Source organism: Python bivittatus, unplaced genomic scaffold, assembly GCF_059951505.1.
Source record: "Python bivittatus isolate LINGU-HERP-01145 unplaced genomic scaffold, Pbiv_v1 ctg000090_np1212, whole genome shotgun sequence".
NCBI classification, from domain to species: domain Eukaryota; kingdom Metazoa; phylum Chordata; class Lepidosauria; order Squamata; family Pythonidae; genus Python; species Python bivittatus.
In genome coordinates, this window is record NW_028277046.1 from 1,543,143 (window position 1) to 1,562,351 (window position 19,209).

The 19,209-nt window shown below is 48.1% G+C and overlaps 2 protein-coding genes across 2 annotated transcripts; one reads left to right on the forward strand and one right to left on the reverse strand.

Moving 5' to 3' along the window:
- Nucleotides 1-4,079: 4,079 nt before the first annotated feature.
- LOC103057339 (transcription factor HES-5-like) lies at nt 4,080-5,835 on the reverse strand. The gene is made up of 3 exons (XM_007427108.3): nt 5,691-5,835; nt 5,332-5,512; nt 4,080-4,906 (listed from the first exon to the last, which is right to left on the reverse strand). Exons 1-3 carry the CDS (start codon nt 5,754-5,756, stop codon nt 4,662-4,664), a joined length of 492 nt encoding a protein of 163 aa, XP_007427170.1. The 5' UTR covers nt 5,757-5,835; the 3' UTR covers nt 4,080-4,661.
- A 7,278-nt stretch (nt 5,836-13,113) lies between these two features.
- On the forward strand, nt 13,114-18,405 carry LOC103058848 (transcription factor HES-5). The gene is made up of 3 exons (XM_007427115.2): nt 13,114-15,197; nt 16,194-16,374; nt 17,147-18,405. The coding sequence occupies exons 1-3, from the start codon at nt 15,123-15,125 to the stop codon at nt 17,398-17,400; spliced, it is 510 nt and encodes a 169-aa protein (XP_007427177.1). The 5' UTR covers nt 13,114-15,122; the 3' UTR covers nt 17,401-18,405.
- Nucleotides 18,406-19,209: the final 804 nt, after the last annotated feature.

Genomic DNA, 19,209 nt, shown 5'->3' on the forward strand with positions numbered 1-19,209 from the left:
GTCGAATTTTGTATTCTTTCCCAGCATGGATTCATCCCTTGGAGGAAAGAATGGGTATAAAAATAGCCAAATTGTTGTTTCTGCTTGCCAATCTGTTTCTGAAGCCTTCCAACATACCTGCTTGTTGCTGTGATTTTTAATTTCAGCGGAGCTTCTATTATTTTTTTCAGACACTTCGCAACCAGATTCGGCTCTACAGGGAAAAAATTTCAGCACTTTTCCCTTTCTTTAACCATCATAATTTTTTTCATTGCCATTTGAATAATCATGAAACCTGCTACCTTTTTTCAAGCTGTAGATTACATTTGGCCCCGGGACTGCACTGAGCCAACCCCAGCACCGGGACGGAAGCTAAATCCAATTTATTTTCTTCATTTATCTGTTCATCTGGTATCGCCGCCTCTCTCACATCTGCAGCTTGATTCCAATTTTAAATTAAAATTCAACTGTTTAAATTAACTGGAGACGGGGAATGCAGTTACTGCCTGCCTAGGCCTTTGTCTAAAATCTTGCTGATATCTACGGCTGGCTGAGATAACATTTCCTTTCTCAGCGTTTTGGCTTGGCGGGTGAAAAAATGTTGCTGACACAGCCCGGAGTATTTTTTTTTTTTTGAATGCAAAAAATGGAGACCTCAGCTTCTTCAATGGAAAACAGATAGACTTGGGTTTCCCCTGCAGTTGCTCCTCTCAACTTTTCACACCCAAAGGCGATTTAACACCCAGCTACGAAAAAGCGACTGTTGGTCTCCTTTCCCTTCCACCAACAAGGTGTTCTCCATTTTTCCCCTCAATTTTGGATGCCAAAGATCTTGCTTCAGATTATTCTCTGCAGGTGTGTGAAGAAGAAGAAAAACAGGCAGCAATTCTCTGAGGTTTTAGCAGCTGTTTTTCTTCTTTGCATTTTATTTTATTTTATTTTATTTTATTTTATTTTATTTTATTTTATTCCTTCCCTTCCCTTCCCTTCCCTTCCTTCCTTCCTTCCTTTTTTCTCTCCCCTTCTCCTTCCTTTTTCCCTCCCTCCCTCCCTCCCTTTTTTCTTTTTTCTCTCCTTCCTTCCTTCCTTCCTTCCTTCCTTCCTTCCTTCCTTCCTTCCTTCCTTCCTTCCTTCCTTCCTTCCTTCCTTCCTTTCCTTTCCTTTCCTTTCCTTTCCTTTCCTTTCCTCTTTGGAGTTTGTTTTTACCAGTTGCCCAAACTTTCAAGCTTCCTGCTTGGGGGAGTTTTGAATTCATAGCCATCCAAATATTCAGAGCGTTTTCTCCCAACATGGCCCACCTCGCGGGGTTATTGCAAAAGGTGGAAAAGAACGTGCCGCGCTGAGCCTTGGAGGGGTTGTGTAGAAAGACAGCAAATCCCTATTTTCAGGGCTTCCGTTCTTCAGGTCGCCAGAGGGCAGCAGTGAAACGCTGTGATTTCAGTCTTTTGGAATCGCTAGAAAGAAACATTCAAGATATACTTTATTCCAGCGTATAAACTTTTCGTGTATTCGAGGAATGACGGATCAGGAGAGATTTTCAGCCCCTCCCCAAGAGACGGGCCCCTTCTTTCGACCTCAGGGTTGAACCGCCAGCTCTCTTGCACCAGGATTACGGGTTCTTGTTGGAAATGGGTCCTTATGGTAGGGTTTCTCAACCTCAGCCACTTGCAGATGCGTGGACTGCAGCTCCCAGAATTCCCCAGCCAGCCATGCTGGCTGGGGAATTCTGGGAGCTGCAGTCCACGCATCTGCAAGTGGCTGAGGTTGAGAAACCCTGCCTTAAGGTCTTCCCTGGCTGAGGCTGATGGATAATTGTCTGCAACGCGTGTCCGGAGCCTTTGGCACCGCTTCCTCTGCAATCAGGTAGCTACTGTTATTGCTGCTGTTATTAGGGGAGGGCCATTTCCGGAGGAAATCGACCTAAGAGTCGACGCCAACATCGTCGTCATCGCCGTGACTGGGTCATAGCAGAACATGATTTATTCCATTGATAGAGCCGCCCCACGTAGCATTGGTGGGAGCCCTGATTGAGTGGGCTGGACTTTCTACCCTTTTATTATTTGCTTCTTTCATCAGATTTATACAGATTATTTTACAGAGTATGTGTGTGTGTATATACATATATATATTCTGTATCTGTGTGTGTGTTTGTGTGTATATATATATATATATACTGTGTATATGTATGTGTGTAAATATATGTGTGCATGTGTGTGTATCTCTGTGTGTGTGTGTATATATATATATATATTCTGTATATATGTGTGTGTTTGTATCTCTGCGTGTGTGTGTGTGTGTGTATATATATATATATATATTCTGTATATATGTGTGTTTGTGTGTGTATCTGTGTGTGTGTTTATATATATATATATATATATTCTGTATATATGTGTGTGTTTGTATCTCTGTGTGTGTGTGTTTGTGTGTGTATATATATATATATGTATATTCTGTATATATGTGTGTGTATCTCTTTGTGTGTGTGTTTGTGTGTGTATATATATATATATATATTCTGTATATATGTGTGTTTGTGTGTGTATCTGTGTGTGTGTTTATATATATATATATATATTCTGTATATATGTGTGTGTTTGTATCTCTGTGTGTGTGTGTTTGTGTGTGTATATATATATATATGTATATTCTGTATATATGTGTGTGTATCTCTTTGTGTGTGTGTATATATGTGTGTTTGTGTGTGTATCTGTGTGTGTGTTTATATATATATATATATATATTCTGTATATATGTGTGTGTTTGTATCTCTGCGTGTGTGTGTGTGTGTGTATATATATATATATATATTCTGTATATATGTGTGTTTGTGTGTGTATCTGTGTGTGTGTTTATATATATATATATATATATTCTGTATATATGTGTGTGTTTGTATCTCTGTGTGTGTGTGTTTGTGTGTGTATATATATATATATGTATATTCTGTATATATGTGTGTGTATCTCTTTGTGTGTGTGTTTGTGTGTGTATATATATATATATATATTCTGTATATATGTGTGTTTGTGTGTGTATCTGTGTGTGTGTTTATATATATATATATATATATTCTGTATATATGTGTGTGTTTGTATCTCTGTGTGTGTGTGTTTGTGTGTGTATATATATATATATGTATATTCTGTATATATGTGTGTGTATCTCTTTGTGTGTGTGTATATATGTGTGTTTGTGTGTGTATCTGTGTGTGTGTTTATATATATATATATATATTCTGTATATATGTGTGTGTTTGTGTGTGTGTATCTGTGTGTGTGTGTTTGTGTGTGTGTGTATATATATATATGTATATTCTGTATATATGTATGTGTTTGTGTGTGTGTATCTCTGTGTGTGTGTGTGTGGGTGTATATATATATGTGTATGTATTCTGTAGAACTCAAGGCAGCAGGAGAATGCTCCCTCCTCCTGTTTTCCCTGCAACACCAACCTTGCGAGGTGGGTTGGGCTGAGCGAGAGGGGCTGGCCCAGAGTCACCCAGCCGGCTTCTGTGGCTAACAGAGGACTAGAACTAAAACAATAACATTATCCCATTATTATTAATAGAATAATAATACTAAATACAGTATCGTGTAATAATAAATGGGTGCTTACTCATAGACACCCCTCCTCACAACCTCCAGCCTTTCAGAAATGCTCAGGGGCCCCCTTGGCTACCAAAAAGTAGCCCATCGCCTGGTCTCCTGAAGACAAAGCCATGAGGATTCCCGTAGCCTTCTTCCCCAGTGGGATTTCCTTGTGGTCTCCTTTCCCAGCCCTAACTGCCCTGAGGAGCTTTTTCAAGGCTGGGCATGGGGGCTGCCCTAGTGGACAATTATTCCCTCCTGAAAAAGCACCAAAGGGAGAAATGTGAAAGCCTGCGTGTGCCCCATAGCTACAAAAATCCGAGTATCGGTTGCGGGAAAGCGTGAAAAAAAATGGAAGAATGAAGCATGCTGGGTTCGACCCGGTTTTTTGACCACGGTTTTGCTGAGGTTCGAAGAACCAGGAAGGGTTTATTCATAACTTCTCCCCCCTCCCGCAGCCCCCAGCAAGGCGAGCCCGGAAAACGACGCGGCATTTTTTGACTCCCGTCTTTATTTTCTCAAACAAACCGCATACACAGTATGCCAGCTGCACCCCCCCTTTCTCCTCCCCACCCAAGGCAAAACGTCGCTCCTCTGCAATGCAACACCCACCTCCCCCCGCAAACGCCGTTCGTTCTTACTTTCCAAATGTATGACATCAAACCATTAAGCATCCTTCTTCTTTAATATAAAGCAAGGCCGTGGGGTTTCCTTCCGAAGGGGAAACCGGTGAAGACTCACCGCTTTTGAACCTGCACGCCCTGTTCCAAGGAAGCCCACGCGGATTCGTCAGTTGCAAAGCAACCTTTCCCCCGGCTAAACTGAGTTAGCAGGAGCAGGAGGGAAACTAAGATTCTTACGCGCCCCGAAATGGGACCATCGCTCTGGTTCATCCCCGCATGAGCCAACTCGCGTGGTGCATTTCCACCCGCGCCTTCCACCCGCGCCCCATCCCGTTCAGTCCCCTCCTGAGAATAAATACTATTTTTTTCCAAAGGGGGAAGAGAATTCCCTTTCAAAACTGCCCCCCCAAAGGAAGAAAGCAGAGGAGGCCAACACGTTGAAGAAGACCAGCTCTTCATCAGTCCTTCATCACCGGGCTGAGTCCGTCCACGGTCTCCAAAGAGAACGGATGCCCTTGGACGTGGATTGCTTCCGGTGAGCCGGCGAGCCGAAACCATCCGAGGCGTTCAAGGGGATGTGCTGAAAATGGCCCATCAGCTTCTTCTGGGTCTGGGGGTGGACTTTGTGAAGGAGCAGGAACTGAGACACTTCTTGGAGGCATCGGGCGTATCCTTCTTGGAAATCCACCTCCCGCTCCTGGGGAGCAAATCCTGCTGGGGAAGCCAAAATTCAACAGTCACTTTTTCTCCCCCAAGTGTGGGAAGCGTGTGGCCGCGAGCCTCCGTGCCAAGCTTGTGGTCCCTTTGAAGCCCCTTGTGAGCCACGTTTGGCGCAGCTGATCTGAAGGGGAAAAAGCGTGTCCCCCTTTTTCAGCCCTCGGCCTCAGCGCTAGAGTCTGAGCCCCGTAAAGGCAACCCAGCCCCCTTGCCCACCAAAACACCCCAGGGAAGGCCACGTGGGCTCAGCAGAGCCTTGATCAAAATGGAAAAACGCAGCCAGCGGGAAGGAGTCTCGGGAACGGCACCCCCCAGCCAGGGCATGGCCGGCACGCTGGAACCCAGCCCTCCCGGTTCCAACAGGCCAGGTGAGAAATCACCCCTGCGCGTCCCAAGGCCTTTAGCATCCGTGATCTACTCACCTGTGACCTGCAGCCGGTTCTGATGCTTCAGGTAGCTCACAGCCATTTCCAGGACGTCGGCTTTCTCCAGCCTGGAATTGGGCGGGTGTCCCCAGGGCCCCGTTTCCAACAGCTGCTTCAGCTGCTCGATGCTGCTGTTCATGCGGTCGCGGCGCATCTTCTCGATCATCGGCTTTCTCAGCTGCCGAAGAAGGAGGGGGGAAAGAGAAGGGGGTCACGAGGAGGGCTGCAACCCAGTTATGCCTCAAAGCAATCTCTTCCAGCCCAAGTTTTCTATTCTTCTAACCCCGGACACGTTCGGCTGGGGTCAACCCCGGTTTTCTTTCCACAGATCCCCGCTTTGGTTTGCAGGTACTTACTTTATTTTTCTCCTTAGGGGTGAGCAGCCTGTTCTGGTCCACCAACATGATGCTGGAAGGCGTCATTCTGGCCCAGCCGGCTTTCAGCTCGGAGGAAAGCTCCCGTCTGCAGCCCGGGGTCTCTCCGGTCTCATATTTATACCCGCCATGCTGCCTGAGATGCGGTGAGTCTGTTCATTCCCAGAGTTTCCCACACTCCCGGGCCAATCAGGAGCAAGCGGACACGCTAAAAAAAAAAAGAAAGAAAGGAAGAAAGGAAGGGGGAAAAAAAAAACAGCCGGCTTGTTTTCCATGCTCCACCATGCTCAATAAAGTATAATGACTCTCTTTTAAAAAAAGAAAGAGCAGGTGGAGAATCCGAGATACGCCCAAAATTGGGGATTATGTCCCCCCAGCGCAGTCGGGGAGCTGGGAACTGCCCGGGTCCCACTCCCCAAGGCCCCACAAGAGAGGGTTCACGTTCCAAGTCATCATCGGGCACACTTCGCCGCCATAAAGAAGCGATACAGATGACCCGAAAGAGGCTTTCTTTGATGAAGTCCCAAGATAAATGCCCGTATTTGGAAACAGGGCCGTAGTTCCCGCTAAGCGAGCCCGTTGCCAATGTATTCTTTCTTTTTTCCCCTTTGGCTCCAGCAGACAAAACTGGGTTGACTAAGCAAAAATCACTGCAGGGAGAAAGCTAGCTGCTCAGAAAAGAGACCTGATTTTTATTTCATACAGTAGCTGTTCCCTCCATGTTGGGAAGAGGCCGTTCAAGGAGGGGACGGCAACATTCTCTCAATTCCTCCACCTGAGTTGGCCAGGAAGGGAGGAATAATAATAATATTTATAATGAATGCCTTTAACGCCATCAAACAACATCTGCCTATCCCAGGTCCTTGGGAAGGACTCGATAGGTGGAGAAAAATGCCAAATCCAGTCTCAACATCTGGCTGACGGTGCGACCAGCCATAATAGATTAAACTTGTTTGCCACCCAACTCTCAGCAGCTCTGGGTGGCATACGAGGGAACTCCAAGTCATTGGAAGAGAAAATTTCCAGATGCTGAAATTGTCTTTCGATCATTTCTCCATTCTTGGTCGGCCAAAGAAAATCTCATATTTGTCTCTGTCTTTCAAAAGGAAACGATTGCACCCCATCCAGACGTCCTGAACTAGACAGGAAGAAGATGGGGAGGTTTCCCTCCTGCCGGCTTCACGATAACCTTGCAAGGTAGGACAAGGGGGAGAAACTGGTCCCAACTCATCTAGTGCACTTTGCTATGTGAGTCGGAGGGTTTGAACTCAGGCTAAGCTTCCATCCACTGCACTGCACTGCCTCAATTTTGGTAAACCTCTCCAACTGGCTTTTATTGTTTTGCTAAGCTCAATCCCCTCTTTTTTCTTTCTCCCTCTGGATCAAATAAAATATCCCCCCCCTTCACAAATAAGATCTCCTTTTCTCCTTTGCCTTCCCTTTCCCCACATCTGTCAAGGTTTTTAGACCCTGAACGTTCCAACTTTCAATGGGGAGGTAAGTACAGGCAAATTTCTTGCTATAACATGCAAAATTTCTCTTTGGGGCCATTTCTTTTTAATATAGACTTTTTTTTAACAATATGCACTGCTGGCATAGTGTTGTTTCAGAGATCACTCAAACTTCCCCAAGTTTGTGCTAGATCTTAATAGAGTCTACAAATTCAGGAGAAACCGCCCACCCAGCCTCCAACTGAGATATGTTTATCACGTAGGAGCATCTCATGAATTCATACAGTATAGGAAAAGAGCTTGTCCTTGCAGAGAGCAAAACCTGGGCCCCTTTCAGCCTAGCCTACCTTGCAAAGTTGTTGTGACGCTAAGTATTTCGCATTCAAAAGCCTTGCACACTTTCGAATGGAGAAATTAAAGCAACGACATTTGAAGTTTTGCAGACCGATGTAGCCTAGAAAAGGCTGATTGTACTGAAACGGGATATTTTTTCTTTTTTTTTCAGGAGAGGGTTGGAGGCTTTTATGATGGGGAAAAATGGGGAGGTTTTCCTCCCCCCCCCCCGGCTTTAGAAGAAAGGGGGAATATAAGGGCAATAAAAACATAAACACTCTGGTGCAATTTGCTCGTTTCAGAGCTCATCCGAGTCACAGGCTCTTCCGAATTTTGCCCGAGCGTGTGATTTTTAGTGCCCAGCGTGGCTTTGAAAGACATTCCTCCTGCATGATTGCCAGATGTTGATTTTTTTTTTTTAAAAAAAGGCACATGCAAGAATTCAAAAGAAAAAAAGTTTTCTGCCTCCCCCAGATGGGCCTCCTTCTTTCCCACTGAATACAAAGCCAAGTCAAGGACTGTAACTAATGTGGTTTTTTGTGAACGGCACACGCCGTTGTGTTGAGGGTGGGTGCCATTCAGAAAAATGTGTGGGAAACACTGAGGATTTCAAACATCCCCAGGCCTGAGCGCCTTAACCATGTGGCAAGGAAGCGGGATGGGCGGGGGGGGGGGATTACCAGCTACCCCTTTAGAGCGTCGCTTCTGCCGTGGATGCGAAGGACAGGAACGGTTCTTCCTGGATTTGGGGGTGGCCCCACCAAACTTGCATTAAAAGTGGCATCTATTTTTTTTTTTTTTTGACTGGGGATGGGTGGAGAAGTCACCAAATTTTAGTGGGGGGAAACAAGGAATGAAGTAGACAGGGCTGGGTTGCTGTTGAGCAGAAAGGGGGCTTTCCATCCCCCCACCCCAAATTTTAGAGTGATTTTCTTTTAAAAATAATGCCTATCTTAGGGTTCACCTGCACCAGGGGAGAGCCCCTAGCCAAACTTAGCTGAACCCCCCTTCTCTACTGTCGCCCAGAGACACAACTCCCAAGTCACTATGGTTTAAGCATGGCTTGAAGGAGACCTGACTTCGATGCTCCAGAACATTTTCTGTTCCTTCCAGCTTGAACGCGGGGATGTGCAGAATGGAAAAGCGGAAGAGCAGAAGTTGTGGTTGAAAAGTGTCTTGATTTTTTGTAGGGGAAAATCAGTAAGAATAGGAATGGGAATGGGAAGAAGAAGCAGAGGAGGAGGGGGGGAAGAAGAAGAAGAAGAAGAAGAAGAAGAAGAAGAAGAAGAAGAAGAAGAAGAAGAAGAAGAAGAAGAAGAAGAAGAAGAAGAAGAAGAAGAAGAAGAAGAAGAAGAAGAAGAAGAAGAAGAGGAGGAGGAGGAGGAGGAGGAGGAGGAGGAGGAGGAGGAGGAGGAGGAGGAGGAGGAGGAGGAGGAGGAGGAGGAGGAGGAGGAGGAGGAGGAGAATGAGAATAATACCACAGCTATTATGATTTGTGTTCATTCCTGTTGGATGGGCTGTTCCTTTTTATATTAATCAATTAATTTAATTAATTAATCATAGAGCCACCCATCAACCAGAAGGAACTTCGATGAGTCCCGTTTGAGTTCTTCTCTGTTCTCCTCCTCCTTCTGCCCTCGACCCATTTCATCTTCTTCTCCCCCCTCCTATGTCTGCCCGCCGGCAGGCAGATGTGGGGCTGTGAGTCTGGGGCTGTGAGCAAAGCTTGGGCCGAGGTTCCCACACCGCAGCCCCATTCAAGCCACCGAAGGCCCTGGAGAACGGAAGTGTGCCAAGTTACAAGCCGAATTAGCGATGCTGTTTGACTTTCTTTTGTGTCGGGGTGAGAAACAGGGAGGGGCGTCCTTTGGAAGGACCATCTGCATTGCATTGAGCAGTTGGGGTTGCCAGAAGCCATTGATCAAGGTTGCTCAAAATGGTTGGGGAAATCTTTTCTCCTTCCTCGCGCCAAGGTTGAACATCTGGCCTGGGTTGGGGGCCAAGGAAAGGAGGATGGATAACTAAGGAGAAGGGAGAGTGACCCATGGAGAGCTTGAAAGATTTGGGGGGACCTAAGGGAACGTGCGCCCAGCCCAACTCTTGATCCAACTGGCTGAAGCTTGGGGAGAACATCTGGATGGTGTTGGAAGGTCTGAACATCACTAGTTCTCCTTGTTTTATGAAAAAAGGGAGGAACATCTCCCCATTCAATTGTCCCACCTAAATTCTCTCGGACTGGTGTACACCAAGCCTCTTTTTTGCCAAAGGTATGGAACAAAATGGCACCCCGTCCCATTCCAGTTACAGAAGCCCACTGGGCTACCAGTTCAGTTTGTGTTCAACCTTTTCTTGGGTTTTGGGGGTCATGGTGGTGGCTTCGATTGTCCCTGCTGCCCTCTTTTTTGACCTTCCCCTGTGGACCCCCCTGGTTGGGAAGACATCCTTGGAAGTCAGAATGCTGATTGGGGGGTGACAAGATATCCCACCCCCCATCATCTGCTCTGCAGAACTTGATGGCCGACTCTCCAAATTCATGGCCTGCTCCACTTCACCAAAGGGTTGGGCCGGCCAAATAGGACGGTAATGGTGAAGGCAGGGGAGGCAGGAGCGCAATGCGGAGCCAAACGCTCAAGGCAGCCCCAGCATCCTTTGCGGCCTCTCGGATGGATTATGACTGTTAGAGAACCATTTAGAGGGGAATGTGGACACGGCCCACATCAATAAGAAGTTGACACATTTATGTTAACTTTATCATAAGCACATTTATGATAATGTTTACATATCTTTACTTACTATCCATCCCCGTGCTTCCTTCCTTCCTTCCTTCCTTCCTTCCTTTCCTTCCTTCCTTCCTTCCTTCCTTCCTTCCTTCCTTCCTTCCTTCCTTCTCTCACTTTTCTTTCCTCCCTTTCTTCTCTTTCTCTCTCCTTTCTCTCCTTTCCTTCCTTCCTTCCTTCCCTCCCTCCCTCCCTCCCTGCAAAAGGTTAACACATTTATGTTAACTTTACCATAAGCACATTTATGATCATGTTTACTTAATTTACTCTCGCTTTCCTCTCCCTTCACAGCCCAACTTTTAACTGCTAAGGGCCATGCTGTGGGGGTTGAAGTTAATGGGGGTTGCCCATTATTGTTAAGGTATTGGGTTCAAGACCCCAGGTCAAGTCCATCCACATCCATGGAAGCTTGCTGGGTGAGGCCGAGCCAGGCACTGTCTCTCGGCTCAGCCTACCTCACAGGGTTGTTGTTGTGAAGGGAAACGGGAAGGGCGGGAGAGGGCTCTGTGCTCGTTGCCTTGAGCTCCTGAAGGAAAGGTGGGAGAGAGCTCTAGCAAATAAAGAACCAGGAAGCCAGCTTTGTGATTTGGGGCCAGTCCCTCTCTCCCCCCCAGCCCACCTTACAGGGTTGTTGTGGGAAAAAGAGGCGGAGGGAGCATTGTCGATGCTGCCTGGAGTTCCACAGGCTTAGTGATCCATGAATAAATAAATCGGAGAAGAGGGCTGCCTTAATGAAGTGCTGGGCTTCTGATCGGGCAGTCAGGGTCCTGGATTCCGATGCTCCCCTCCGCCAGTGTGGCACACGCGTGCAGTACGACCAGTTTGAAGAAGAGGAGAGGGATATAAAAATGAATAATAACAATGAGGAGGAGGAGGAGGATCTTAGGCTGGGCGGGCTCGGAAAGCAACTGGCACCGAAAAGCGCGCGGCTCGCCAAGGCTTTCCTTTTCCCTTCGGGCCTTCCCAGAGGAAAAGGGATCCTCAAAGCAACCTGTTCTAATTGATTCTTCCCACCGGGCACCAGTCTGTGCGGCAGGCTGCACCGCTGAAAAGAGGTCAGCTCTTTCCCACATCCAGAGACCCTGCCCCACAGCCTGGCCTTTGTTTAACCCACTCCCGGCGATTTACGTGCAAAAGAGCTGAAATTCCCCCGGCTTTTCAGAGTTAATAAACCAGGAAATAATAAATCCCTCTTAGGCCCTCCGCGGAGGGGGCTTGTGGGAATTTGCACGAGGCAGAAAAAAGGCAGGGTGTGCGTGGGGGGGGCGATGAACTGGGTCAAGAGACTTATCTGTACGGGGCCTTTTCGGCTGGGTCGCACAGGGAGGGGGTGAAGGTGACGGCGGAAACGAGGGGGGAGCATCCAAAGCCGCCTCAGAGCCTTGGCAAGGCCTTCTCCGTGGCACCAGCAACAGGTTGGCAGTGTGCCGTTGGCCATGTGCTGTTGGAATTGTGCAGCTGGAATTGGGCAATTGGCACTGTGCAGTTGGCATGGTGCAGTTGGCACCATGGTGTGGTTGGAGTTGTGCAATTGGCATTGTGCAGCTGGCCTTTGCAACTGGAATTGTGCAGTTGACATTATGCAATTGGCATTGTGCAGTCGGAATTGTGCAGTTGGCATTGTGTAGTTGGCACTGTGCAGTTGGAATTGTGCAGTTGGCATTGTGTAGTTGGCACTGTGCAGTTGGAATTGTGCAGTTAGAATTGTGCAGTTGGCATTGTGCAGTCAGAATTGTGCAATTGGCATTGTGTAGTTGGCACTGTGCATTTGACATTGTGCAGCTGGCACTGTGCAGTTGGCATTGTGCAGCTGGCACTGTGCAGGTGGAATTGTGCGGTTGGCATTGTGTAGCTGGCACCGTGCAATTGGATTAGCAAAGCAATGCGATTCCCCACAACAGGGCTGCTGAGGCTGCCCAACCAGGCTGGGCGTGCCCGCCCATCAGCAGAAACCGGGTGACGTGCCTCACCCGGAGTGGATCAGTGGCCTTGCAGACTTTGTCACTACAAGTCCCAGCAGGCACAGACAGGGAGGGAGCCTGAGAACTTCATCGGGACCGCACCTCCAGTTCCCCCACCCTGGACATCAAGACTAAAGTTGGCCCTTGTGGGGTTGTCCCTCCCCCCGCAACTGGGTCAGACTAGATGACCTCCACGAACCCTTCCTTTCCAGATCTTCTCTCATTCTCCTCCTAAGTTACTTCTCTGGCACTTTGCATCAACTTTGGGCCCCAAGTGAGCGTGAAAAAGACCCCGCTCCGCTTCAATGCATCCTGTAAATTGGGTGGTCTTCCGATTCTTCCTGCCACCCCCTCCCCAAATGATTGTTACTCGGGGAGGGCCGGGTTCCTCCTTGGCGTCCACGCAATTTTTTGCAGGCACCACGTGCGTTGGCAGCCGGGCATTGATGCTCCATCAAGGGCGGGTGGGTTTCTACTCGTCCGTGTTTCCCACACTCCCCCCTCCGCGTCGGAACAATAGAAGTGTGCCTTGCCACAATCAGAGGCATTAGTGACAGTGCTTGAACCTCAATGGTGGGTGGGGGGAGCTGCGTTCCCAAAAGACCATCTGGTTAGTAGTTACAAACCCACATGGCCAATTGAAGCCGGGGACTGCTGCTTTGATCTGCCTGCAGCCCCTTTAATGCAGAGTTTCTCAACCTTATCGACTTTAAGATGCGTGGACTTCAACTCCCAGAATTCCCCAGCCAGCCAGGTAGGCTGGGGAATTCTGGGAGTTGAAGTCCACACATCTTAAAGGCACTGAGCCCCTTTAATGCAGGGTTTCTCAACCTTATCGACTTTAAGATGCGTGGACTTCAACTCCCAGAATTCCCCAGCCAGCTGCTTTAACTCGTCCCACTGATGGATAACCTGTCACTTGTCTAGTTGCTGCTGCTGGACCCTCCCCAAGCATAGGGTCTGATCCAATTCCTTCTCAGTCCCTAGCCCCTTGTCCTTATCCAAGCCCCCATTTTTGGAACCCAGCCTACCTCGCAGGAAGGTTGGGAGCGCTGCTTTCCGAGAGGCTTGGGAGGTGAATGGGTCAAACGCACATCAATGAAGGCTTCTCAGGGGCAGGGGGAGGAGGGTGGCCAACGCCCCCGGAAATTTTTGGTGGAGGAGATCATTTCGGCTGCGTTTCAGACACGCCGTGTAAAATCGGGGTGGGGGATAAAAGGGTCCGAATCAGAAAGTTGGATATTTCTCCGGAACGAATGTTCAACGCTTCGGAAAGTGGTAGATTTAACTTGACAAGGTTTTTAAGCAAATGGCTTGCGTGCCTACCTGTTAGGGGTGCTAAGGCAGCGAGGGCTGTCTTCCCGCAAGGGGATTGGTTTGGATGACCTTTGAGGCATCTCCCGTCCAGCTGCCAGGCCCCTAAGGATGGTTTCAAACATTTTGCCATCAAACATTTCCCATCCCCGGATTTGGAATCTCTGTCGGGGATAACCCTGAGCCAGCTTGGCTTGATCTCCAAAAGCTAAGCAAACCAAGCCCAGTTAGGACTTGGACGGGGAACCACCAGGAAATGCCAGGGCTGAAGGCAAGACTGCAAAGTCGAAAAACACCTTGGAAGAGGACAAGATCAACCCCCTTTTGTATTTCCACTGAGTAAAGCAATCATTCAAACACCACTCTAAGGAAATTCAAATCTTTGCATTCGCCCTAAATTGCTAATTTTCAGGAGGCCCCACTTGGATGAGGATTTAATTGTCGTTCCACACTGTGCCTTCAGAGCGGCCCCGTTATTTTCCCAGAATGCCCCAGAGCCTCACAGCTTGTTGTCAAGGGCAATGTGAAATATTACGGTATTATACCCCATGCCGTCGGGAGCCGGGAGGCTGAACCCAGCTCTGAAATTGTCCAGAAAACCACTTCTTAATTTAGGAAACTTGCAAATTTCAACTTTTCACAGCAGCCCTGCGCATGTAAGGGGCACAAGGCAGAGAGATTCAAACTCAGGCTGGACCAAAGAAGGATTCCCCACTGAGATGCTCCCCTGTAGGCTTTGGTCAACTACAACTCCCATAAGGCCCAGCCAACCCAGCTGACAAGTTGCCACGCATTTCACATCAAAGGCCAAGCAGGACCTCCGTTTTCAAAAAACAGGATCTGATCTTACACCCCTTGTAGAGAAATCGCACAGCGATGTCCCCTGCTGCGAGAAAGCAAGGACGAAGCGATTTGGGACCTGAATTTTTCGTTTTCTCTCCAGCTTTTCTCCGCCCTTTGGGAAGCATTTGCTGCTGAACCATTCCCACTGGGAATATTTTTGCTCCTCAGCTTGTAAGGGAAGGGTCTTTCCTTCTGCCGCTGAGACCCCAACGTCGCCCCAAATCTGCCACTTTCCGTGGCCGCATTATCACCAGTGGCGCCGAGCGGTCAGTCCTGCTGGCCGTTTTTCCCGCGCTTTTTGATCCCTTCTCCAATTCTTTCCCTCCACCCTTCCCACTAACACCTCTGGATGGGTGTCCATTGTAGTTCTGGAATGCCCCCGACCCCAATCGATGTCGGGGCAAGGGGGGCATTTTTCCCAGCAATTCTTGCACCTCGGCCATGTGCGGCTTTAGCGTCCCGGGCCAGTTGGCGCAGGCAGAAGGCGATTCTCTCCGAGGCATTGAAAACCAGTCTAGCGTGCGCTAAACGGTGCCTCCTCTCTGTTCCGGCCACGGGCCTGGATTGGTCGAGCGAGTGTGGGAAACACCAACTTGTCGAAAACTCACATCACCGCAGAGCCAAGGACGGGTATAAATAGAGAGCCGCAATGGGCTGGAAGGGGACTTGGGGTAAGGCCAAGGAGAGCTGATCCACGCCGTTCTGGCTAACCGCTCTTCTGCTGCAGGCGAACGAATGGCTCCGACTCCAGGCAACAGTTGCTTCTTCCGTGTGGAGGATGAGAAACTGCTGGTGAAGGAAAAGAATAAGGTAACTCAACGCGCCAGTCCTCAATTTTGGGGTCTCCAAGCGGTGGTAAAAATCTGGCTCCCTTGCAAGCCTCTTGGTGGGCTCTCAGCGGGGAGGGGGGGAAGAGCCCTGATTCACACGTGCAGTTTTTGAACCCGGGGATGTGGGAGAATTGGAGGAAGAGGGTAGGACAGAAAATGCCAGGGAGGAAGGAAACGAGGCTTCCGCGAGCGGATGTCGCAGAGGGCTGGGTCCAGTTGGGGCTGTCTTGAGTGCGAGGTTTGCCAAGTAGAGCCATAGAAATGGGAGGCGCCTCAGAGGTCATCCAGTCCAACCCCTGCTCAGATGACATTTCAGACTGCTGGCTAGCTGCCCTCTGTGGAAGGCCTCCACCAAAAAAGACGGGTCTGAACTTGACCCAGATCATTGGAAAGGTCATCCAAGCCAATCCCCTTGCGGGAAGACAGTTTTTCTAAAGGGTGGAAAGGTTCTTTCCAGGCTCCCCCAAAGCCTCACAACCAGTGCTTCCTAAATTTTATGTTTGGCTTGAAGTTTTAATCTTTCTTTCTTTCTTTCTTTCTTTCTTTCTTTCTTTCTTTCTTTCTTTCTTTCTTTCTTTCTTTCTTTCTTTCTTTCTTTCTTTCTCTCTCCCTCCCTCCCTCCCTCCCTCCCTCCCTTCCTCTCTCTCTTTCTCCTTCCTTCCTTCCTCCCTTCCTCCCTCCCTCCCTCCCTCCCTTCCTTCCCTCCCGCCCTCATTTCTCCTTCCTTCCTTCCTTCCTTCCTTCCTTCCTTCCTTCCTTCCTTCCTTCCTTCCTTCCTTCCTTCCTTCCTTCCTTCCTTCCTTCCTTCCTTCCCTCCCTCCCTCCCTCCCTCCCTCCCTCCCTCCCTCCCTCATTTTTTTCCTTCCTTCCTTCCTTCCTTCCTTCCTTCCTTCCTTCCTTCCTTCCTTCCTTCCTTCCTCCCTCCCTCCCTCCCTCCCTCCCTCCCTCCCTCCCTTCCTTCCTTCCTTCCTTGCAGCTCAGAAAACCAGTGGTGGAGAAAATGCGCCGTGACCGAATTAATAACAGCATCGAACAGCTAAAAGTTTTGCTGGAGAGGGAATTCCAACAGCATCAACCCAATTCCAAACTGGAAAAAGCAGATATTTTAGAAACGGCCGTCAGTTATTTGAAAAAGCAGCGTCAGATCCCAGGATCAGGTAAATGCAAAACTGAGATTTGTATTTAACTGCCCAGAGTTGCTAGTTGGAGGCCAAGCATATGAATGAGAGGGGGGAGAAAAAGAGAAACAGATTTGTGATTTTACGCATCTTAAAGTAATATGCGGCTGAGGGGAATATAAACCCCCAGTTTATTCCTGTTCTTTTGCAGCGAGGGTTAGAGAACACTACAGGATTGTAAGAATTTCTGGCAAGGAAATGGGGGTGTTTTGCCTTGCTGCAGATCAAGCTCTTGGCGATGCTGGGCTTTTTTATTTTTATTTTGAGGTCCTTGTTTTAAAGTTGCAGTGAAAAAAGCAGCGTGTTTGCAAAAATAAGAGAGACGCGTTTTTAGGGGCGCAGGACTGGCTGAACGGCATCATTTGCCTGGCATGAAACACGATAAGTTAAGATGGGAACTGTTGGATTTCAACTGGGGTGCAACCATCTTATTTAATGGCTTGCAGCCTTTGCAGAAAAAGGCACATTTAGCCTGCTCCCTGAACTAACCACATCCAAACCATGACCCGGATCGAAATGAAGGCTTAATCCTAACCAAAATTCAGACGTTTTATGGACACAGATGCCAGGTTTCCACTTGGCTTATTAAAAAGCAAGCTTCCTCTCCCTGCCTACCTTCCAAGGTTGTTGTAAGGATACCCTGGTTCTTTTTTTTTTAGCAAACCGACTAATATACTCCAATGAGAATATTTGCATACCCCTTGCATCCCAGAATGGCATTGACAGCGGTCTTCTGTTGTTGTTTTAATAGCCTTCAGCCTGAAAAATCCAGAACTTGATTTCAACACGGGCTACCTGCGTTGCTTAAGAGAAGCGTTTTACTTCCTCTCCTTCTGCCAGCCCAAGAGGGAGACCCAAACGCGGCTGATTAAACATTTCTGCAAAGTGCACATGATTTCCGACACCACCTTCTCGCTCCTCTCGACGTCTCCTGCACCTAAGAAGCAGCCGGCGGAGAAAAGACCCTCACCGTCTGCCTCGGCGTTCATCTGGAGACCTTGGTAGATTTCCTGCATCTTCCCAACCGATGGCCAACTTGAAGACAAGCCTAGAGGGATTTTTAATTTCAAAATCCCTCTCGTCCAAGTAGGAAACGTTTGATTTCCACCGAGGGAAGAAGCCGGTTGTTTTTTTCCACTGGGGGAAAACAGGCCCCTTCTCTTCCCAGCGTTCTCCTTCATAATGAAGGGATGTGCTCTGCAGGAACAGAGAGGAAAAATGGCCTTTTTATTTTTATTTTTTCTTTGCAGAGCCCCAAGCGAAACCAAACCCAGTGGGTTTGGGAGCAAGGGGGCTTCTTGGAAGATCAGAGGCTGCTTTGCAAAGAGGAGCTGCTGAAAGGCCGTGGGAGTCTCTGGGAATGCGTTGTCCTTCAGAAAGAAGGGTGGTTTTGTGTTTTAAAGGTGTAGTTTGTATCAAAAAGTTTGCCTCCTTCCTTCTCTGCCTTTTCCTTCCTTCCTTCCTTCCTTCCTTCCTTCCTTCCTTCCTTCCTTCCTTCCTTCCTTCCTTCCTTCCTTCCTCCCTTCCTCCCTTCCTTTCTCCCTCCCTCCCTCCCTCCCTTCCTTCCTTCCTTCCTTCCTTCCTTCCTTCCTTCCTTCCTTCCTTCCTTCCTTCCTTCCTTCCTTCCTTCCTTCCTTCCCCATTTGCTGGGATCATGCATTATGTCTTTTCCAAGGGCAGCACCAAGCCCCCCTGAGAAAAACCTCTGGGAAAACGTCCAAGGGTTTCCCCCCCTCCTTCCAGGGTCTTTGGCGTGATCGTAGCAAGGAAAGGTCTAGAAAACTTCCCTTACCCCTTTTGATTTTGCAGGGACCGTTTTAGGAAAAGTCAGGAGCCCCTTTGCAGAGAATCCTGTATCTCTTGGGAGGTGAACTTTGCAATGTTTCTTTCGTTTTTGTCAGAAATCTGGGCGCCTTTTGTGAAGGCTCTGCTAGTATATGTATCTTTAATAAGGAAAAAGAAACGTGGGTCCGGCATGTGCTGGCCAGAAGCGAACGGCAAGAGAGCTTTGTATCATCGGACGATGCTTTCAGAAGCCTGCTATGATTTGAACACCTCTGATGCCAATTAAATGCATATATATGTGTGTACATGTCTGCGAGTGAATCCTTCCTTTCAGATTCCAGAACAGCTCATCAAACCGCTATCTTAAAAACAAAACCAAAAAAACGAGCGTGGAAGATGCGCTGTCTTTGGAATGGGATCATGAGAGTGTTTGCGGTTTGGGGGTAGACTGCTCCTGTATGTGGAAGTTCTGTTGCTGGCTATTGCCTGCCAGAAGGCTGGAGCAAATTCAGTTTCAGTTTCTTGCAATGTCCAGGCAGATATCTCTAAGCTGTTGACTTACAAGAGAGAGTCCATTCACATCAGATTTTGCAGACTGACTTCTCCCAGACCCTTAACTTTAAAATCTTTTCTTTTTTTTGGTGGGGGGGCAATTCGACCTGTCAAATGGACTTCGAGCTATCGAAATCCAGTTTTGTTCAGGGCAGCTGCTTGTTGAACACTATTCCAAGGAGACACACATTTCTCAGGCTATGATCTCTGTTTAAGGCTGGTTTTACTTTAAATTATTTCTTATTCCTTCTGGGGAGGTGTCAAAAGAGTCTTCTTCCTTGTCACCTGCCCCCAAAGTTTGGGTTATAGGGCAGATAAGGGGTCCAGCTAATGAAGGAATAAAGAGTCGCTGATTCAATCAAACGCCATGAATCAGTTCGACCCGTTGGATCTTGGGGTAATAAATTCCTGAGTTAAACCATAAAACCGTAGACCCGTAAAATGAAAAGGTTGGGAGGATCCCTTGGAGGTCATCTA